Source organism: Petromyzon marinus, chromosome 58, assembly GCF_048934315.1.
Source record: "Petromyzon marinus isolate PM22_M1 ecotype Great Lakes invasive population chromosome 58, UKy_Petmar_22M1.pri1.0, whole genome shotgun sequence".
Lineage (NCBI taxonomy): Eukaryota > Metazoa > Chordata > Hyperoartia > Petromyzontiformes > Petromyzontidae > Petromyzon > Petromyzon marinus.
In genome coordinates, this window is record NC_133724.1 from 7230282 (window position 1) to 7254375 (window position 24094).

Here is a 24094-nt window from a genome sequence, read left to right on the forward strand (position 1 = left end):
TGCAAGGACAATGCCACTCTCAGGGTATTTAGAGCTCGGGGTCAGTAGCTACAACATGGGACCTTTTTTATTTACCAGTATGAAAGAAGTAATATTTTTTTAAAAAAACTTTTTTTTAAACACGCTTTAATGAAATGTACCGTACTAGTAATGTAAGAACTCCACGACTCCAGGAAGTGGACCCGAAGCTTGCCACAACGTAAGGGGACCGTGGTGATTTACACCCAACGTCAGTTGAGCGTGGACAATTAGACCCAACAAAACATTATCTGGCAGGATATTAATTGTATTTAAAACTTATTGGTCCACACCAGACAGTTTAGTGTGCACCAATGATGCAGCTGCTCACCCCAAGCTCTCAATGTCCTGATAGTGGCATTGTCTTTGTGCTGTTCGCCTTTTAGCGTCCTCTGTTCTAACACTGTTTGAGACTAGGCTCTAAAGAAAGCCGTCTCTGGTGGTGACCAAGCAGTTTCAAAGACAATGCACCATCATATACTTACCAGAGCGTGTTGTTTGTGTTTGCATGTTCACCACAAGTATGTGTGGTCAATGCAGACATGATTCCTTGCAAAAGTTTTCAGTTTGGTGTTTTAACACAACTGTTTGATTGCCAGAAAGGGTAAAACCTATTGTTATATTTTGATACTGGCAAGGGAGGTCCCCAACACGATACTCTTTCAACATTTATTCATCGTCACATGATTCTACATTCAATAACCAGGTGTGAAAAAGTGTGAAAACCTTTTAGATTCAGTAGCTGGTGAAATCCCTTGAGCAGCAATGACTGCAGCTAAGCGTTTCCTGCAATCCGTCGGTCAGTCTCTCTCACACAATGGATCTGAGGAATTTTAGCCCATTCCTCATTACAGAACTCCTTCAAATCGGTGATATTTGAGGGTTGCCCTGCATGGACAGCTCGCTTCAGTTCCTGCCACAACATTTCGATGGGGTTTAGGTCCTGAGTTTGACCAGGCCATTGCAAAACGCGGACTTTCTTCTTCTGCAGCCATTCTTTTGTAGGTCTGCTTCGTATGTTTATGATCATTGCCTTGCCGCAAGACCCACTTTCGGTTCTGCTTCAGCTCACGGACGGACGGCCTGACATTCTCCTCTCGAATCTTCTAATACAATGCAGAATTCATGGTTGTGTCAATGATCGTGAGCCGTCCAGGTCCTGCGGCAGCCCCAAACCATCGCATTCCCACCACCACGCTTGACGCTCGGGACGAGGTTCTTCTGTTCGAAAGCCAGTCTTTGGTTTTTGCCAAACGTGGCGTTTCTCATTGAAGTCAAAACGTTCTACCTTTGACTCGTCGGTCCAGGGAACATTGTTCCAGAAGTCTTGTGGATCATCAGTGTGCTATTTGGCGAACTTCAGATGGGCAGCAATGTTGTTTTTGGAGAGAGGTGGTGTTCTCCTTGCCTATCCTTCCATGAACACCGCTCTTGTTCAGTAGTTTTCTGACAGTTGAGCCATGAACGTTCACATTGGCCACGTTGAGAATGAACCTGCAGATTCCTTGGATGTTTCTCTGGGGTTCTTTGCGACTTCCCTTGATGGTTTTCCGGTTTGTTCTTTAAGATAATTTTGTAGGGCGCTTCCGGGTAGAGTGACTGTGGTCTGGAGCTTTCTCCATTTGTAGACTCTCTGTCTGAAAGTGGATTGGTGGAGCCCCAAATTCTTAGAAGTGTTTTTGTAACCCTGGCACGACTTGTTTCCACACGCACCTGTATGCTGAAGACCAAACTCACGAACTTTCTGATCTTTATATAGGGTGGGGCCTCCCAAACTCACCTCTGAAGATCTACCTAATGATTTAAACACCCTATTCTAATTATTCCCTCAATTGAGCTCATTAAACCAATGGGTTCCCTTACTTTGTCACATTACCCTGAACCTCGATTGCTCATTGTCTGTTGAATCCACTCATCATTTTATTTCAAAAGGACACACGGAATTGGTGAACATAAACCCCGATCGGATATTCAAGAAAAGACCAGGGTTTTAGATTTAAAAAAAGGCTATCGTGGTTAAAACAAAAAAAACCGATGGGATTCCCATCGTCATCATTGTGGAGGAGGAGGAGGGGGGTGGGGTCAAACACGCTTTTTTCTCGGCACTGTAGAATGTTGGCATGTGGATTTTCAAACAATTTCTTTTCAAAACCACACCGCCACCCCCCATCCACGCCCAATGCTTGCGCTCCGGGGCAGCTGCCGTCTCTCTGTGCGGTTCGGGAAAAAAATAATGGTGGGGTGGGTCCTGCTTCATTTATTATTTACTTCGCTAAACTCCTTTCACCTCCAGTGAAAGTGTGCGGCGAGTCTGTATGTAACGCGTGCGCGTGTGTGCATGTGCGTGTGTGTTTGCAATGTGTGTATGTTCATGTGTTTGTAATGTGTCTGGTGCATGCGTGTTCATGTGGCGTGCAACGTTCGTAATGTGCGTATGATGTGCGTGTATGATGTGTGTGTGTATGTTTTCACGCGTTTGTAATGCGTGTATGATGCGTGTGTCCGTGTGTGTGTGTCAAGGGGAGCGGTAGTGTAGCGGTTAGCGCTACGCTGCGCTATTAACCCTGCGACCCGGGTTCGATTCCCGCTCACGGCCAACACCAGTGACGATTATCTGAACCGGTCCCGGGCCTCCCCTAGGTCGACTCAGCCTCAAATGAGTACCTGGTGCGGTGTGTAAACATCGCCACTGGGGAGACAAAGGCGGTCGGGCGTGGTGCTGGCCACCCACCCCCTCGTGTACCGTTTCGGCCTTCATAGGTGCTCGCAAACAGCACTTGCCCCTACAGTCTGTTAAGGCTATACGGGGGCTTTTTGTCTTTGTGTGTGTCAAGGGGAGCGGTAGTGTAGCGGTTAGCGCGCTGCACTATGAGCCTGGCGACCGGAGTTCGATTCCCCACTGACGGCTAACGTCATGAATCGGTCCTGGGCCTCCCCCTAGGTGGACTCAGCCTTAAATAAGTACCTGGTGCGGTGTATGAACATCTCCACTGGGAAGACAAAGGCGGGCGGGCGTGGCGCTGGCCACCCACCCCCTCGTGTACCGTGCCGGCTTTCATAGGTGCTCGCTAACAGCACTTGCCCCAGCAGTCTGCAATAGGCTACACGGGGGATCTTTGTCTTTGTAGCGGTGAGCGCTGCGCTACGAATCCGGCGAGCCGAGTTCGATTCCCGCTCACGGCCAACATCGGCGGCTATTATCTGAACCGGTCATTTTTCAATTTGTCCTTCAGGCATGAGAGTAGTTATTTCGCCCAAAATATTAATGAATTCCCAGAGAATATTAACCCCCCCCCCCCCAAAAAAATATTTCACGATACACATTATCTTGGTATAACGTTTTTATTACATTATTACGACATAACGCAGATAGCTGTTTGTGCCACGTGTACCGCAGGGGGCGTGAGAACGGCAATGCACGAGACGATGGCTGTCGCTAATCAGCGGGTTCTCCTTCTCGTGCCGATAGCAACACAAACTCTGGCTATCGCCTGATGCTGCCGGTTGTAATTACTGGTGAAATGTCACGGTACTCTTAATTGTAAATGTTGTAGTGGGTTTACTAACCAACACACAACCGGTGTGCTGAACTGGTACACTACACTATACACTACACTCTACACTACACTATACACCACACTATACACCACACTATACACTACACTACACACTACACTATACACCACACTGTACACCACACTATACACTACACTACACACTGCACTATTCACTACACACTATACTACACTATACACTACACTATACACTACTACACACTAGAGTATACACTACACTATAATTGTAAATGCTGTAGTGGGTTTACTCTCCAACACACAACCGGTGTGCTAAACTAGTATACTACACTATACACTACACTATACACTACACTATAATTGTAAATGTTGTAGTGGGTTTACTCTGCAACACACAACCGCTGTGCTGAACTAGTATACTACACTATACACTACACTATACACTACACTATACACTACACTATATACTACACTAGTATACTACACTATACACTACACTATACACTACACTATAATTGTAAATGCTGTAGTGGGTTTACTCTGCAACACAACCGCTGTGCTGAACTAGTATACTACACTATACACTACACTATACACTACACTATACACTACACTATACACTACACTATAATTGTAAATGCTGTAGTGGGTTTACTCTGCAACACAACCGCTGTGCTGAACTAGTATACTACACTATACACTACACTATACACTACACTATACACTACACTATAATTGTAAATGTTGTAGTGGGTTTACTCTGCAACACACAACCGGTGTGTCCTCGACTAGTAACGAATTGCCACATTTTGTTCATGTGACAAACCTTAACTAATTAAATTTAACACGTAGGCTTTCGTGACCAATATCTGTAATAGAGTTTTTTTTGGGTTAGAGCGTGTCAATAAAAAAAAATGTGTCGTTAAACCCGCCACCACCCGACACAGCCAACTAGTAAGGTTTGTCACGTAAACAGAACGTGCCAATTCGTTACTAGTACAGCACTAGTGTGTAGTGTAGTGTATAGTGTAGTGTGTAGTAGTGTATAGTGTAGTGTATAGTAGTGTATAGTGTAGTGTATAGTGTAGTGTATAGTGTAGTGTGTAGTGTAGTGTGTAGTGTAGTATACTAGTACAGCACACCGGTGTGTTGGAGAGCAAATCTGCAACGTTCACAATCTGAGTACGACGTTTCGCCAGTAATTACAACTAGCTTCATCAGGCGGACAGCCATATTTGACAGCCAGCTTAACTAATTGGCTGTGTCGGGTGGTGGCCGGTTTAACGACACATTTTTATTTACGCGACCAAACCCCAACAAAACCTCTATAATGAACAACGAAAAATGTTCACTAATTCACGCGTTTTGGGATCACACAGCAGCGGTAAATACAGGGTGTTTCAAACACATGGCCCCGATTTGAAATCGCTACATCTCTGCAACCGCGAACCGCCCATGAGAGTGCGGGGCACAGAGTTTCAAGCGAGTATCGCGAGATGCCTCTCCCAGCGCACAAACAGCCCCCTAGCCTCGGTCATTCTCTAGACGGTGACCCCCGCAAACACAAGGGGCGTTTTGCGTTCTGCAGTTCAGCAAGACTGAATCCGTTATTGCGGTGCGGCGTGCGTTTCAACGGCGTCTTGGCATCGATCCGCCAATGTCAAAGAGCGTTCGTCATTGGTAGCGACAATTTTAAGAAGCAGGCAGCTGTTGATGTAAGGGGAAGAGCACAGGGCGACCACGCACGTCAGAGGGAAACGTGAAGAAGAGAGGCGTTTGGGACGAATTCAACTTTCGTGCCGATGTTGCCCGTACAGCAGGTGGAGGGCACATAGAGCAATTATAAAATGGTTAGTAAAACGTAATAACTCATTAAACCGTTTGCAACTTTTTGTGTAATTGTAGCACGTTGCCATCGTGAAATATACTGCTTTGAAATTGGGTCCATCATTTTAAAACACCCCGTAGAACTGTTGTGTCGTTAGACCCACCACCACCCGACACAGCCAATTGGTAAAAGTTTGTCACGGAAACAAAACGTGATTAGTTACTCAATGTTGTAGTGGGTTGGAGAGTAAGCCTACGTTTACGATTCGAGTAACCGTGACGTTTACGCCGGTGATTACAAAAACAACAACAACCAGCTTCATCAGGCGATTAGCCGAGAATTTTGCAGGGAAGCGGGAAGATTCCTAGCTAATCGCCTGATGAAGCTGGTTGTCATTGTTGTTGTGATCACCGGCGAAATGTCACGGTTCCCGCTTCCGGTCTTATAGAGTGAAATAAAAAAACGTTTATCACGAATGATATTGCTCGCGAAGGCCTAATGCGTGTTAAGCGGCAAGCGGCAAGCGGCAGCAACACCATCGCTGCCCTATGCTGAAGCTGTCCCAGTTTGGGATGAAACCATTTTACGGGTTTTCATCTCTCGGCATCTCCATCATTCTGCCATCTCTATTCTAATTTAAACTCTTATCATTAACAGCGCTATGAAGGAGAAGTGTGAATGTAATGTTACGGCATCATTGCTAATATATTCTTGGTTCTTTCGGTAAAGTCACGCGTGAGTCTGTGGGTCTCCGTGTCGGTCTATGGGTCGCTGTGTGAGTCTGTGGGTCTCTGTGTGAGACTGTGGGTCTCTGTGTGAGTCTATGGGTCTCTGTGTGAGTCTGTGGGTCTCCGTGTCGGTCTATGGGTCGCTGTGTGAGTCTGTGGGTCTCTGTGTGAGACTGTGGGTCTCTGTGTGAGTCTGTGGGTCTCTGTGTGAGTCTGTGGGTTTCTGTGTGAGTCTGTGGGTCTCTGTGTGAGTCTGTGGGTCTCTGTGTGAGACTGTGGGTCTCTGTGTGAGTCTGTGGGTCTCTGTGTGAGTCTGTGGGTTTCTGTGTGAGTCTGTGGGTCTCTGTGTGAGTCTATGGGTCTCTGTGTGAGTCTGTGGGTATTTGTGTGAGTCTATAGGTCTTTGTGTGAGTCTATGGGTCTCTTTGTGAGTCTAAGGGTCTCTGTGTGAGTCTGTGGGTCTCTGTGTGGGTCTGTGGGTCTCTGTTTGAGTCTGTGGGTCTTTGTGTGAGTCTATGGGTCTATGTGTGAGTCTGTGGGTCTTTGTGTGAGTCTATAGGTCTTTGTGTGAGTCTATGGGTCTCTGTGTGAGTCTGTGGGTATTTGTGTGAGTCTATAGGTCTTTGTGTGAGTCTATGGGTCTCTTTGTGAGTCTATGGGTCTCTGTGTGAGTCTGTGGGTCTCTGAGTGGGTCTGTGGGTCTCTGTGTGAGTCTGTGGGTCTCTGTGTGAGTCTATGGGTCTCTGTGCGAGTCTGTGGGTCTTTGTGTGAGTCTATAGGTCTTTGTGTGAGTCTATGGGTCTCTGTCTGATGAGTCTGTGGGTCTCTGTGTGAGTCTATGGGTCTATGTGTGAGTCTATGGGACTCTGTGTGAGTCTATAGGTCTCTGTGTGGGTCTGTGGGTCTCTATGTGGGTCTTTGGGTCTCTGTGTGAGTCTGTGGGTCTCTGTGTGAGTCTATGGTTCTCTGTGTGAGTCTGTGGGTTTTTGTGTGAGTCTATAGGTCTTTGTGTGAGTCTATGGGTCTCTGTGTGAGTCTGTGGGTCTCTGTGTGAGTCTGTGGGTCTCTATGTGAGTCTATGGGTCTCTGTGTGAGTCTATGGGTCTCTGTGTGAGTCTATGGGTCTCTGTGCGAGTCTATAGGTCTCTGTGTGAGTCTATAGGTCGCTGTGTGAGTCTATAGGCCTCTGTGTGAGTCTGTGGGTCTCTGTGTGAGTCTGTGGATCTCCATGTGAGTCTATGGGTCTCTGTGTGAGTCTATGGGTCTCTTTGTGAGTCTAAGGGTCTCTGTGTGAGTCTGTGGGTCTCTGTGTGGGTCTGTGGGTCTCTGTTTGAGTCTGTGGGTCTCTGTGTGAGTCTATGGGTCTATGTGTGAGTCTGTGGGTCTTTGTGTGAGTCTATAGGTCTTTGTGTGAGTCTATGGGTCTCTGTGTGAGTCTGTGGGTATTTGTGTGAGTCTATAGGTCTTTGTGTGAGTCTATGGGTCTCTTTGTGAGTCTATGGGTCTCTGTGTGAGTCTGTGGGTCTCTGAGTGGGTCTGTGGGTCTCTGTGTGAGTCTGTGGGTCTCTGTGTGAGTCTATGGGTCTCTGTGCGAGTCTGTGGGTCTTTGTGTGAGTCTATAGGTCTTTGTGTGAGTCTATGGGTCTCTGTCTGATGAGTCTGTGGTCTCTGTGTGAGTCTATGGGTCTATGTGTGAGTCTATGGGTCTCTGTGTGAGTCTATAGGTCTCTGTGTGAGTCTATGGGTCTCTGTGTGAGTCTATAGGTCTCTGTGTGGGTCTGTGGGTCTCTATGTGGGTCTTTGGGTCTCTGTGTGAGTCTGTGGGTCTCTGTGTGATGAGTCTGTGGGTCTCTGTGTGATGAGTCTGTGGGTCTCTGTGTGAGTCTGTGGGTCTCTTTGTGATGAGTCTGTGGGTCTCTGTGTGATGAGTCTGTGGGTCTCTGTGTGAGTCTATGGGTCTCTGTGTGAGTCTGTGGGTATTTGTGCGAGTCTATAGGTCTTTGTGTGAGTCTATGGGTCTCTTTGTGAGTCTAAGGGTCTCTGTGTGAGTCTGTGGGTCTCTGTGTGGGTCTGTGGGTCTCTGTTTGAGTCTGTGGGTCTTTGTGTGAGTCTATGGGTCTATGTGTGAGTCTGTGGGTCTTTGTATGAGTCTATAGGTCTTTGTGTGAGTCTATGGGTCTCTGTGTGAGTCTGTGGGTATTTGTGCGAGTCTATAGGTCTTTGTGTGAGTCTATGGGTCTCTTTGTGAGTCTATGGGTCTCTGTGTGAGTCTGTGGGTCTCTGAGTGGGTCTGTGGGTCTCTGTGTGAGTATGTGGGTCTCTGTGTGAGTCTATGGGTCTCTGTGCGAGTCTGTGGGTCTTTGTGTGAGTCTATAGGTCTTTGTGTGAGTCTATAGGTCTCTGTCTGATGAGTCTGTGGGTCTCTGTGTGAGTCTATGGGTCTATGTGTGAGTCTATGGGTCTCTGTGTGAGTCTATAGGTCTCTGTGTGAGTCTATGGGTCTCTGTGTGAGTCTATAGGTCTCTGTGTGGGTCTGTGGGTCTCTATGTGGGTCTTTGGGTCTCTGTGTGAGTCTGTGGGTCTCTGTGTGAGTCTGTGGGTCTCTTTGTGAGTCTGTGGGTCTCTGTGTGAGTCTATGGGTCTCTGTGTGAGTCTATGGGTCTCTGTGTGAGTCTTTTGGGTCTCTGTCTGAGTCTATGGTTCTCTGTGTGAGTCTGTGTGTCTCTGTGTGAGTCTATGGTTCTCTGTGTGAGTCTGTGTGTATCTGTGTGAGTCTATGGGTCACTCTGTGAGTCTGTGGGTCTTTGTGTGAGTCTATAGGTCTTTGTGTGAGTCTATGGGTCTCTGTGTGAGTCTATGGGTCTCTGTGTGAGTCTGTGGGTCTCTGTGTGGGTCTGTGGGTCTCTGTGTGAGTCTGTGGGTCTCTGTGTGAGTCTATGGTTCTCTGTGTGAGTCTGTGGGTTTTTGTGTGAGTCTATAGGTCTTTGTGTGAGTCTATGGGTCTCTGTGTGAGTCTGTGGGTCTCTGTGTGAGTCTGTGGGTCTCTATGTGAGTCTATGGGTCTCTGTGTGAGTCTATGGGTCTCTGTGTGAGTCTATGGGTCTCTGTGTGAGTCTATAGGTCTCTGTGTGAGTCTATAGGTCGCTGTGTGAGTCTATAGGCCTCTGTGTGAGTCTGTGCGTCTCTGTGTGAGTCTGTGGATCTCCATGTGAGTCTATGGGTCTCTGTGTGAGTCTATGGGTCTCTTTGTGAGTCTAAGGGTCTTTGTGTGAGTCTGTGGGTCTCTGTGTGGGTCTGTGGATCTCTGTTTGAGTCTGTGGGTCTCTGTGTGAGTCTATGGGTCTATGTGTGAGTCTGTGGGTCTTTGTGTGAGTCTATAGGTCTTTGTGTGAGTCTATGGGTCTCTGTGTGAGTCTGTGGGTATTTGTGTGAGTCTATAGGTCTTTGTGTGAGTCTATGGGTCTCTTTGTGAGTCTATGGGACTCTGTGTGAGTCTGTGGGTCTATGAGTGGGTCTGTGGGTCTCTGTGTGAGTCTGTGGGTCTCTGTGTGAGTCTATGGGTCTCTGTGCGAGTCTGTGGGTCTTTGTGTGAGTCTATAGGTCTTTGTGTGAGTCTATGGGTCTCTGTCTGATGAGTCTGTGGGTCTCTGTGTGAGTCTATGGGTCTATGTGTGAGTCTATGGGTCTCTGTGTGAGTCTATAGGTCTCTGTGTGAGTCTATGGGTCTCTGTGTGAGTCTATAGGTCTCTGTGTGGGTCTGTGGATCTCTATGTGGGTCTTTGGGTCTCTGTGTGAGTCTGTGGGTCTCTGTGTGATGAGTCTGTGGGTCTCTGTGTGATGAGTCTGTGGGTCTCTGTGTGAGTCTGTGGGTCTCTTTGTGATGAGTCTGTGGGTCTCTGTGTGATGAGTCTGTGGGTCTCTGTGTGAGTCTATGGGTCTCTGTGTGATTGGTCTATGGGTCTCTGTGTGAGTCTATGTGCGTGTATATATGGTGAACTTCTTTTACACCGTACACAACCACTTGTGCTAATCAGAGGTGCGGGGAGGGGGGCAACAAACACAACAACAACAAACACAACAACAAACACAACAACAAACAACAACAAGAAGCAGTTATAAAGAAATTCGCTCGTCACTCGTAACAAGGATTTAAAAGTGGATCAATCCAGCGGCTTCCTAACATTGGAAGGGAGAGCGTTCCAGACGGGCCTTGTGGGTTTTGCTCTCTCACCCACAAGCGTCGGTGCTCAAGTCGCGAACACATTGGCACGTTGTCTTCGCGTCACGAACATTCCTCATTGGCTGCGTCGGGCGGTGGTAGGGGGTCTGTGACGCGCATTTAGGCGATCTAGCCCAAAGGGCAAAAAAAAAACCCCACCACATTTACAGTAAAAACCTTGGATTGCGAGCATAATTCGTTCCGGAAACGTGTTTGTGATCCAAATCACTCGTATATTAAAGCACTCGTGCATCAGTTGTGATCACGTGACGCTCGGCAGTACAAAGCGTGTACACGTACTACTACTCGTAGTGCAAGACCCTCGCTCGTTTATCAAATTAATATTTACAAATGTTTGCCCGTCTTGCAAAACACTCGCAGACCAAGTTACTCGCGATCCAAGGTTTTACTTTGTATCTTGCACGGCAACGATTAACACAATACTCTCCGCAACGCCGCTGACGAGCATTGTGCCACAATTAACCTCTTCGTCTTCCTCTTCTTCCTCCTCCTCCTCCCTGCAGGGAAGAAGGGGACCACGAAACAGTCCAACGTCAACCTGCAGGACGACGATGGGTGAGTGGGCTTCAGTGTTTGGTCCGCCTGTCGCCGTGGGCGCACCGTGAGGGCACCGTGGGAAACCCTCCGCCGTCTGACACGACCTGAAGCGATGATTCATGCAGCTGGCGCGGCCCGACGCCCGGGGCTCGTTTGCGGATGCCGGCAGTTCGGATCCCAACGGCCGCCCCGGTTATTGCCACGCCATCCGGTTATTGCCACGCCATCCGGTTATTGCCACGCCCTTTGGTTCTATTGGGTAACGTCACCTGATGAAGGCCACTTGTGTTTGTGGCCGAAACGTCGTGATTTTTTGTTGTTTTATTTTTTTTACCTACGTGACTTTACCGAATAGAACCAAAGAGTATGGATCCTTGCAGTCATGAAAACTTCAAATCTAGAATTATTACCACGCCATTCGATTATTACCACGCCATCCGGTTATTACCACACTATCCGGTTATTACCACACTATCTGGTTATTACCACACCATCTGGTTATTACCACACCATCTGGTTATTACCACACTATCTGGTTATTACCACATTCTCTAGTTATTCCCAAACTATCCGGTTATTACCACACTATCTGGTTATTAACCACACTCTCTAGTTATTACCACACTCTCTAGTTATTACCACACTATCTGGTCATTACCACACTATACGGTTATTACCACACTCTCTAGTTATTACCACACTATCTGGTCATTACCACACTATACGGTTATTACCACACTCTCTAGTTATTACAACACTATCTGGTTATTACCACACTATCTGGTTATTACCACACTATCTGGTTATTACCACACTATCTGGTTATTACCACACTATCTGGTTATTACCACACTCTCTAGTTATTACCACACTATCTGGTTATTACCACACTATCCGGTTATTACCACACTATCTGGTTATTACCACACTCTCTAGTTATTACCACACTATCTGGTTATTACCACACTATCTGGTTATTACCACATTCTCCAGTTATTACCACACCATCTGGTTATTACCACACTATCTGGTTATTACCACACCATCTGGTTATTACCACACTATCTGGTTATTACCACACTATCTGGTTATTACCACACTATCTGGTTATTACCACACTATCTGGTTATTACCACACTCTCTAGTTATTACCACACTATCTGGTTATTACCACACTATCCGGTTATTACCACACTCTCCGGTTATTGCCACACAGTCCAGTTAATGCCACGCCGTCCGGTTCACTCGCATGACCTCTCTCGCGAGATTTGGTTTCCATCGTGTGCCAGAGTCACGGTACAAATTTGCTGAATTCCTAAACAAAAAGAAATACACGGCACAGTTGGGATTGTACGCAGAGCAATCATCACACTGCCACTGTGATTGTACACACAGCGATCATCATATTACCACTGTGATTGTACACACAGCGATCATCACACTACCACTGTGATTGTACACACGGCGATCATTACACTACCACTGTGATTGTACACACAGCGATCATCACACTACCACTGTGATTGTACACACAGCGATCATCACACTACCACTGTGATTGTACACACAGCGATCATCACACCACCACTGTGATTGTACACACAGCGATCATCACACCACCACTGTGATTGTACACACAGCGATCATCACACCACCACTGTGATTGTACACACAGCGATCATCACACCACCACTGTGATTGTACACACAGCGATCATCACACTACCACTGTGATTGTACACACGGCGATCATCACACTACCACTGTGATTGTACACACAGCGATCATCACACTACCACTGTGATTGTACACACAGCGATCATCACATCACCACTGTGATTGTACACACAGCGATCATAATACTACTACTGTGATTGTACACACAGCGATCATCACACCACCACTGTGATTGTACACACAGCGATCATCACACAACCACTGTGATTGTACACACAGTAATCATCACACCACTACTATGATTGTACACGCAGCGATCATCACACTACCACTGTGATTGTACACACAGCAATCATCACACTACCACTGTGATTCTACACACAGTGATCATCACACCACCACTGTGATTATACACACAGCGATCATCACACCACCACTGTGATTGTACACGCAGCGATCATCACACCACTACTGTGATTGTACACACAGCGATCATCACACCACTACTGTGATTGTACACACGGCGATCTTCACACCACCACTGTGATTGTACACACAGCGATCTTCACACCACCACTGTGATTGTACACACAGCGATCATCACACCACCACTGTGATTGTACACACAGCGATCATCACACCACCACTGTGATTGTACACGCAGCGATCATCACACCACCACTGTGATTGTACACGCAGCGATCATCACACCACTACTGTGATTGTACACACAGCGATCATCACACCACCACTGTGATTGTACACACAGCGATCATCACACCCCCACTGTGATTGTACACGCAGCGATCATCACACCACCACTGTGATTGTACACGCAGCGATCATCACACCACTACTGTGATTGTACACACAGCGATCATCACACTGCCACTGTGATTGTACACACAGCGATCATCACACCACCACTGTGATTGTACACACAGCGATCATCACACCACCACTGTGATTGTACACACAGCGATCATCACACCACCACTGTGATTGTACACACAGCGATCATCACATCACCACTGTGATTGTACACACAGCGATCATAATACCACTACTGTAATTGTACACACAGCGATCATCACGCCACCACTGTGATTGTACACACAGCGATCATCATACCACTACTGTGATTGTACACACAGCGATCATCACATCACCACTGTGATTGTACACACAGCGATCATAATACCACTACTGTAATTGTACACACAGCGATCATCACGCCACCACTGTGATTGTACACACAGCGATCATCATACCACTACTGTGATTGTACACACAGCGATCATCACATCACCACTGTGATTGTACAGACAGCGATCATAATACCACTACTGTAATTGTACACACAGCGATCATCACACCACCACTGTGATTGTACACACAGCGATCATCACACTACCACTGTGATTGTACACACAGCAATTATCACACTACCACTGTGATTCTACACACAGTGATCATCACACCACCACCACTGTGATTGTACACGCAGCGATCATCACACCACTACTGTGATTGTACACACAGCGATCATCACACTGCCACTGTGATTGTACACACAGCGATCATCACACCACTACTGTGATTGTACACACAGCGATCATCACACCACCACTGTGATTGTACACACAGCGATCATCACACTACCACTGTGATTGTACACACAGCGATCATCGCTCCACTCTTGCAAATGAGACTTCTGTTGGACTCCCGAGTTCTGACCCGGTTAATAAACAAAATCAACTCGACCTTAAATTGTCAATGTGTGCAAGGCTATTCATAACAGAGGTCATTTTGGGTTAGATCGCTTAAATATATCAATGTGTCGTTAACCCAACACCATCCGACACAGCCAATTAGTAAGGTTTGTCACGTAAACAAAACGTGCGATATTCTTTGGGTCTTTCGGTAAAGTCACGTAGATAGGTTCAAAGAAAATAACTAAAAATAACGGAAAGCTACGACGTTTCGATCGCAACACAAGCAATCGTCATCAGGAGAAAAAAGAGGGGGAAAGCTGCTGAAGCAGGCTGCTTTAACGGTTTGAAATGGGTGTAGCCCAAGGGTCATAAGCGAAGTGGGCGGGGCTAGTTATGTTAATGTGAGAAATTTGCATGTCAATGTCAGATCGGAGAGCAACCTCCACGACGACGAAGCTGCAGAGGTGGCCATTGTATTGTGAGAGATTTGCATGTCAATGTAAGATCGCAGAGCCACCGCCACATCGAGGAAAACGTGCAACGGTGGCTGTGTTCATGTGAGACATTTAACCTGTTAATGTAAAGACATTTAACCTGTTAATGTAAAACCAGAGAGTCGAAAATAACTGCTAACATCGGAAGGTAGGATGGAAACATCACAGCCAGTTATGACTTAAACTGGTTAATAACGTCCTTCCAATGATTGCTCAGTTTGTACCCATCTTCTCGGTTGAAATTGTGTCTGTGTCTGTATATATGGATGGCTTCACGAACAAATCTGTGTTGATAGCCAGTGGGCTTGCAAAGTAACCTTCGTCTTGGAGAAATCAATTTTGTGTGAGCCTACCGCATTAAAACAATGATCATCCACGGCCGAGGTATTGGTCCTACCGTGTTTCGTGCCAATTGGTTACTACCCCAGCACATCGGTGCGAGGGCGAGTAAACCCGCAACGTTTACAGCTGACTAACCGTGACGTTTCGCCGGTGATTACCACAACGACGACGACGGTCGGCTTCGTCGGACGATTCGCCGCTTGGAAATTGGCAAACCGCCATTGGATTTCGCCCCGGAAGATTCTAGGCGCAGTTCCAAAGCGAAGCGTCGGCATGGCCTGGCCGTGAGAAAAAACGTTCGCCCGCCCAGCACGGTGGGGTTGGCCTCCGATGGCGACGAACGAGGCATCGTTGAACTGCTTGGAGCGCGCGCCTGCCCATGAAGGCGGCGGTGGCCGGCGGTCGGTGTCACCACAACGAATGTGTCCACGTCGGTCCGTGGCCCGCCGTGGAAAATCAATCGCGAATCATATCTTTGGCTGCGGCGGTGGGGGGGTCGGGGATATAATAGCAAAATAACAAAAATTATTTTCCCCATTAAATAATGATACGCCAAAAAAACATCTATGGCACGTGACGCTGAACCCTCACGACGTGGCCAAACAAGTAAAATACGCCGCAATCTTAGCTTTGTTGATCGGGGGGGGGGGGGGTGGGGGGCACCTCCGGGCTGTGCTCAGAATGCACTCAGGAATGGTGACGGTCATCTTGACATGCAGGGAATCCCGTTGTGCTATTTCAGACAGCTTGTTGCGTAGCCGTCGGAAATATGATAGTGCTGAAAGTCAACCTGAAGCCTTTATCTGTCATTTAGTTACAACTTTGAACTTTGATAGTGTGCTGATTGTTGATGTCCCCGAACCTTATGTGTCCTCACTTTTGGGCCACCCTGTATAACAACAACAACCCCTATGTGTCCTAACTTCTGGTGCCACCCTGTGTAACAACAACCCTTATGTGTCCTAACTTCTGGGCCACCCTGTACAACAACAACAACCCCTATGTGTCCTGACTTCTGGGCCACCCTGTATAACAACAACAACCCCTATGTGTCCTGACTTCTGGGCCACCCTGTATAATAACAACAACCCCTATGTGTCCTAACTTCTGGGCCACCCTGTACAACAACAACCCCTATGTGTCCTGACTTCTGGGCCACCCTGTATAATAACAACAACCCCTATGTGTCCTGACTTCTGGGCCACCCTGTACAACAACAACAACCCCTATGTGTCCTGACTTCTGGGCCACCCTGTATAACAACAACCCCTATGTGTCCTGACTTCGGGGCCACCCTGTATAACAACCCCTATGTGTCCTAACTTCTGGGCCACCCTGTACAACAACAACAATCCATATGTGTCCTGACTTCTGGGCCACCCTGTGTAACAACAACAATCCCTATGTGTCCTGACTTCTGGGCCACCCTGTGTAACAACAACAATCCCTATGTGTCCTGACTTCTGGGCCACGCGGTGTAACAACAACAACAACCCTATGTGTCCTGACTTCTGGGCCACCCTGTATAACAACATCCCTATGTGTCCTGACTTCTGGGCCACCCTGTACAACAACAACCCCTATGTGTCCTGACTTCTGGGCCACCCTGTACAACAACAACAACCCCTATGTGTCCTGACTTCTGGGCCACCCTGTACAATAACAACATCCCTATGTGTCCTGACTTCTGGGCCACCCTGTACAACAACATCCCCTATGTGTCCTGACTTCGGGGCCACCCTGTATAACAACAACCCCTATGTGTCCTGACTTCGGGGCCACCCTGTATAACAACCCCTATGTGTCCTGACTTCTGGGCCACCCTGTGTAACAACAACAATCCCTATGTGTCCTGACTTCTGGGCCACGCGGTGTAACAACAACAACAACAGCCCCTATGTGTCCTGACTTCTGGGCCACCCTGTGTAACAACAACATCCCTGTGTCCTGACTTCTGGGCCACCCTGCATAACAACAACCCCTATGTGTCCTGACTTCTGGGCCACCCTGTATAACAACAACCCCTATGTGTCCTGACTTCTGGGCCACCCTGTATAACAACAACAACAACCCCTATGTGTCCTGACTTCTGGGCCACCCTGTACAACAACAACAACCCCTGTGTCCTGACTTCTGGGCCACGCTGTGTAACAACAACAACCCCTATGTGTCCTGACTTCTGGGCCACGCTGTGTAACAACAACAACCCCTATGTGTCCTGACCTGTGGTGCCACCCTGTGTAACAACAATCCCTATGTGTCCTGACTTCTGGGCCACCCTGTACAACAACAACAACCCCTATGTGTCCTGACTTCTGGGCCACGCTGTGTAACAGCAACAACAACAACCCCTATGTGTCCTGACCTGTGGTGCCACCCTGTTGTACAACAACAACAACAACCCCTATGTGTCCTGACTTCTGGGCCACGCTGTGTAACAACAACCACCCCTATGTGTCCTGACTTCTGGGCCACCCTGTGTAATAACAACAGCTCCTATGTGTCCTGACCTGTGGTGCCACCCTGTGTAACAACAACAACAACCCCTATGTGTCCTGACTTCTGGGCCACGCTGTGTAACAACAACAACAACCCCTATGTGTCCTGACTTCTGGGCCACGCTGTGTAACAACAACCACCCCTATGTGTCCTGACTTCTGGGCCACGCTGTGTAACAACAACAACCCCTATGTGTCCTGACCTGTGGTGCCACCCTGTGTAACAACAACAACAACCCCTATGTGTCCTGACCTGTGGTGCCACCCTGTGTAATAACAACAACATCCCTATGTGTCCTGACTTCTGGGCCACCCTGTACAACAACAACCCCTATGTGTCCTGACTTCTGGGCCACCCTGTATAACAACAACCCCTATGTGTCCTGACCTGTGGTGCCACCCTGTGTAATAACAACAACAACCCCTATGTGTCCTGACTTCTGGGCCACGCTGTATAACAACAACCCCTATGTGTCCTGACTTCTGGGCCACCCTGTACAACAACAACAACAACCCCTATGTGTCCTGACCTGTGGTGCCACCCTGTACAACAACAACAACCCCTATGTGTCCTGACTTCTGGGCCACCCTGTTTGCAGGATGTCCCTGCTCCATCACGCCTGCCTCAGTGGCAGCGCGGGCGTTGTCACCGCACTGCTGGACGGACACTGCACCGTGGACATCAGTGACAGCAAAGGTGTGGGCGAGTGAGGGGCGTGCCGGTGGCGGTGCCGGTGGAGGTGGGTGGGCGGGTGGCCCCCAGGGGTCAGAGCGCCGCCCTGACCCGGCACCTGGGTTCCACTCCAGGTTCGGTGGACTACCACCACCACCACCACCCCTCCAAAGGATGCTCGCTCGTTTTTTTCCCGTTCATTTATCGGAACGTGTGCGCGCGCGCGCGCGCGGGTTTCGGCGTTGCGATGGCGAGCCGAGTTCGATTCCCGATCGAGGTCAATAACAAACCGGTTCCCGGGCCTCCCCTGGGTCGACTCAGCCATTAAAAAAAAATCAGCGCATGGCGCGGTGTGCGTGAACGTCGCCGCCGCTCGTAGAGGCAAAGGCGGCCGGGCGTGGTGCTGGCCACCCCCGGCCCTCTCTTCATAGCACTTGCCCCAACAGTCTGTGAAGGCTGTCCGGGGGGTGGGGGGTCTTTGTCTGCGTGGGTCAGGCTTGCGTCCCCTGCATTACGCGGCGTGGCAGGGCAGCGCCGACACGGTGCAGGCGCTGCTGAAGGCCGGCGCCTCGGCGAACCTCCCCTCCCACGAGCAGAGGACTCCGCTCCACCTCGCCAGCCAGCACGGCCACCACCACGCAGTGAGGAGCTCGCGCACGTACACGCGCACACACGTACACACACACACGTACACACACACACGTACACACACACATGTACACACACACACGTACACACACACGTACACACACACGGAACACACCCACACCTACACACCCACCCACGGAACACACCCATACACGGAACACACCCACGCACGGAACACAACAACAACAACCGCCATTCGCCACTAAGTGGCGGTGACGTCACCACGACGCTTGTGCCAGGCTATGTGCACCCTGAGGCCACGTGAAGTGTCGAACGCCCGCTGGCAGGAGGTCACGGGGCAGACCCAGGTGCCACGGGTCGACTGACTGAGATGACTGGCTGATGCACCACCTGTGCCCCCTACTGTGGCAACCTGTTGTGCTTTAGCCACCCGGCGCTGCGCTCGTTGTTGTGAGCGTCGCTCCTCCGCCCTCCGTTGTTGTTGGAGGGCGAGTGCCTCCAACTGCCCAGTAGCATCCTTCACGAGCCTCCTCCACAGAGGCCGCTCTTGACACAGCTGGTACCAGTCATCGGCAAGTCCACTCAGCTCCACGTCCTCCTGTACCACATCACTCCATCTCTTCTCTAGCCCGTGCCGCGCCCGTTTAGCCCCCTCGATCCGGCCGAACAAAAGCTGTTTCGGCATGGGGTGGCTGGGCATGCGGGCTACATGACCCAGCCATCGCAGCCTTCCCCGCCGGAGGAGCTCACCGATGGGACCCTGCCCAGATCTTTCAAGGATTTGTGAGCTCACACAATCCAGTCTGGTTAAACCCAGGATGGATCGAAGACAGGCCAGCCTAAATGTTTCTAACCAGCGAAGATGTTCCATTATGGGGGTCCACGTTTCGCAAGCGTAGAGAAGGGAGGGAATGACCGTGGCCGAGAAGACCTGAAGCTTAGTGCGGAGCGACAGACCAGGTAGCTTCCACACAGCATTACGCAACCGATGAAAAGATATTGCCGCTCGAATGATTCGGAGTGAGACCTCTGCTGTTAAACTGGAGCCGGTCATAAGCACACTGCCCAGGTATGGGAAACGCTCCACTCGCTCCACAACTGCCCCATCACCGATTGGGAGTTGTGGGGGTGGAGTGTCCGATGGTACAAAATACCCAGGCAGGTGCTTAGTTTTGGTGGGGCTGATGGTAAGGCCCCACCTCTTAGTGGCACGCTCCAGTCTCAGCAGCAGCGTCTCCAACTCCTCCTCTGAATGAGCAGCTATTACCAAATCATCAGCATACATAACGTGGTTGAGCAATAGGGAGCCATCCCTTGACCGCACCCGGGCATCGATCAGCCTCCCATTTTATCTGTACCATATGGAGATTCCCCCGGTACTGCAGTTGAAGGCTTCACGAACTACGTGGTCAAAATAGATGTTAAATAATGTGGGAGCCAGAGGACATCCCTGTCGCACCTCAAGGTGTACAGGGAATGGATCTGACTCCCGACCACGTAGTTTTACCCGGGCCCGCTCACCATCATGAAGGTCCTTAATGATCGTGAGCAGAGGGTCAGGTACTCCAAAAGCACGAAGAACAACCCAGAGCCCAGGCCTACTGATGGTATCATAGGCCTTGACCAGGTCTGCTGTAGCAGACGGAACACACCCACACCTACACACCCACACACGGAACACACCCACACACGGAACACACCCACACACCCACACACACGGAACACACCCACACACGGAACACACCCACACATGGAACACACCCACACATGGAACACACCCACACACGGAACACACCCACACACGAAACACACCCACACACCCACACATGAAACACACCCACACACACACACGGAACACACCCACACACGGAACACACCCACACATGGAACACACACCCACACACGGAACACACCCACACACCCACACACGGAACACACCCACACACCCACACACGGAACACACCCACACACGGAACATACACCCACACACGGAACACACCCACACACGGAACACACCCACACACACGGAACACACCCACACACACGGAACACACCCACACACACGGAACACACCCACACACACGGAACACACCCACACACACGGAACACACCCACACACACGGAACACGCCCACACACGGAACACACCCACACACCCACACACGGAACACACCCACACATGGAACACACCCACACCCACACGCGGAACACACCCACACACACACAGAACACACCCACACACCCACACACCCACACACCCACACACGGAACACACCCACACACGGAACACACCCACACACACACAGAACACACCCACACACCCACACACCCACACACCCACACACACACACACAGAACACACACACACACGGAACACACACACACACACGGAACACACACACACACGGAACACACCCACACACCCACACACGGAACACACCCACACACACACACGGAACACACACCCACACACACACACACGGAACATGCGCCCCTTTCCCACTGGCACACCCGAGCCGAGCCAGCGCGGTGTCCTCTGCGGCACAGGGGTTGGTTCGTTTTTAACGATGGCCAAAACGTGGCCCCATACCCCCCTGGTCGACTTTTCCCACGTAAGGCCAGTGGCTGAACGTGCTCTCACTTTCTTTCATCTTTAATCCCCATCACCGCATTTGCCAGGGGCCTTTCCTCACACCCACGGGCCGCTCTGTCCAAGCCTATTGCCGGCCAATGTCCTCCCGGATGGGGGGGGGGGGGTGGGGGGCGAGACTCGGGGCGCGACTCACGGGGCGACTCTGGCTGTCGCCTGATTATGCTGCTGGTCGGTGAAACGTCACGGTTAAATGTCGTCGTGGGTTCACTCTCCAACACACAACCAGTGTGGTGCTGTACTAGTACACTACACTATACACTACACTATACACTACACACTACACTACACTATACACTCCACTACACATTACACACTACAATATACACTACACTACACTATACACTACACTATACACTACACACTACAATATACACTACACTATACACTACACTATACACTACACTACACACTACACTACACACTACACTACACTATACACTACACTATACACTACACAACAACAACAACAACCGCCATTCGCCACTAAGTGGCGGTGACATCACCACGACGCTTGTGCCAGGCTATGTGCACCCTGAGGCCACGTGAAGTGTCGAACGCCCGCTGGCAGGAGGTCACGGGGCAGACCCAGGTGCCACGGGTCGACTGACTGAGATGACTGGCTGATGCACCACCTGTGCCCCCTACTGTGCCAACCTGCTGTGCTTTAGCCACCCGGCGCTCCGCTCGCTGTTGTGAGCGTCGCTCCTCCGCCCTCCGTTGTTGTTGGAGGGCGACTGCCTCCAACTGCCCAGTAGCATCCTTCACGAGCCTCCTCCACAGAGGCCGATCTTGACACCGCTGGTACCAGTCATCGGCAAGTCCACTCAGCTCCACGTCCTCCTGTACCACATCACTCCATCTCTTCTCTAGCCCGTGCCGCGCCCGCTTAGCCCCCTCAATCCGGCCAAACAAAAGCTGTTTCGGCATGCGGTGGCTGGGCATGCGGGCTACATGACCCAGCCATCGCAGCCTTGCCTGCCGGAGGAGCTCACCGATGGGACCCTGCCCAGATCTTTCAAGGATTTGTGAGCTCCTCACACAATCCAGTCTGGTTAAACCCAGGATGGATCGTAGGCAGGTCAGCCTAAATGTTTCTAACCGGCGAAGATGTTCCATTAGGGGGGTCCACGTTTCGCAAGCGTAGAGAAGGGAGGGAATGACCGTGGCCGAGAAGACCTGAAGCTTAGTGCGGAGCGACATACCAGGTAGCTTCCACACAGCGTTACGCAACCGATGAAAAGATATTGCCGCTCGACTGATTCGGAGTGAGACCTCTGCTGTTAAACTGGAGCCATTCATAAGCACACTGCCCAGGTATGGGAAACTCTCCACTCTCTCCACAACTGCCCCATCACCGATTGGGAGTTGTGGGGGTGGAGTGTCCGATGGTACAAAATACCCAGGCAGGTGCTTAGTTTTGGTGGGGCTGATGGTAAGGCCCCACCTCTTAGTGGCACGCTCCAGTCTCAGCAGCAGCGTCTCCAACTCCTCCTCTGACTGAGCAGCTATTACCAAGTCATCAGCATACATAACGTGGTTGAGCAATAGGGAGCCATCCCTTGACCGCACCCGGGCATCGATTAGCCTCCCATTATATCTGTACCATATGGAGATTCCCCCGGTACAGCTATTGAAGGCTTCACGAACTACGTGGTCAAAATAGATGTTAAATAATGTGGGAGCCAGAGGACATCCCTGTCGCACCCCAAGGTGTACAGGGAATGGCTCTGACTCCTGGCCACGTAGTTTTACCCGGGCCCGCTCACCATCATGAAGGTCCTTAATGATCGTGAGCAGAGGGTCAGGTACTCCAAAAGCACGAAGAACGACCCAGAGCCCAGGCCTACTGATGGTATCATAGGCCTTGACCAGGTCAATAAAGCAGAGATGTAGGTCTTGTTGGAATTCCCTACACCTCTGCTGTAGCAGACGGACAGAAAATATGGCATCTGTGCAGGACCGCCCTTTCCTGAAACCGCATTGGGGCTCCGCAAGCCTCTCCTCAGCGTGCCTGGCAAGGCGATGCTGAATAATCCTTGCCAGGACCTTTCCCGGCACACTGAGGAGTGAGATGCCCCTGTAGTTGTTACAGTCTGTGCGGTCCCCCTTCTTAAAAAGGGGGACCACCAGGGCATCCTTCCAATCCTGCGGAACCCGTCCAGTGGTCCAGACTGTTGTTATGATGTCATATAGGGCAGTCTGTGCACAAACGCCACCCTCCCTCAGCATTTCGCTTGGGAGATCATCTCTGCCCGCTGCCTTTCCTGGTCTCAGACTCCGGATCGCCTTCAATACTTCCTCAGCAGATGGCACCTCAGCCAGCCACTCACAGGGGGTGACTTCATCCAATATTTGAGGCACCGCAGCCTCAGCAGGGTCATCCTCACTTTGTGCCACGATGTTTTCCTGGCTGTGGGATTTTCCCTCCCCCAGGACCTCACAGAAATGCTCAGCAAATCTGCGAACCTGTTCCTGGGGGTCGGAAATTGGATCACCGTTTTTTCCCCTAATGATGGTAATAGGTGTGGCGCTGCAGGTTACTTTTTTGATG

General features: G+C 50.0%; 1 protein-coding gene across 1 annotated transcript in view; it reads left to right on the forward strand.

Moving 5' to 3' along the window:
• Positions 1 to 24094, forward strand: part of LOC116955179 (uncharacterized) — an 83850-nt gene that overhangs the window by 18157 nt on the left and 41599 nt on the right. Inside the window, exons 3-5 of the mRNA XM_076052890.1 lie at positions 10851 to 10902; positions 18209 to 18306; positions 18778 to 18923. Of these exons, the coding sequence (XP_075909005.1) occupies positions 10851 to 10902; positions 18209 to 18306; positions 18778 to 18923 (296 nt within the window). The remainder of the gene's footprint in view (positions 1 to 10850; positions 10903 to 18208; positions 18307 to 18777; positions 18924 to 24094) is intronic.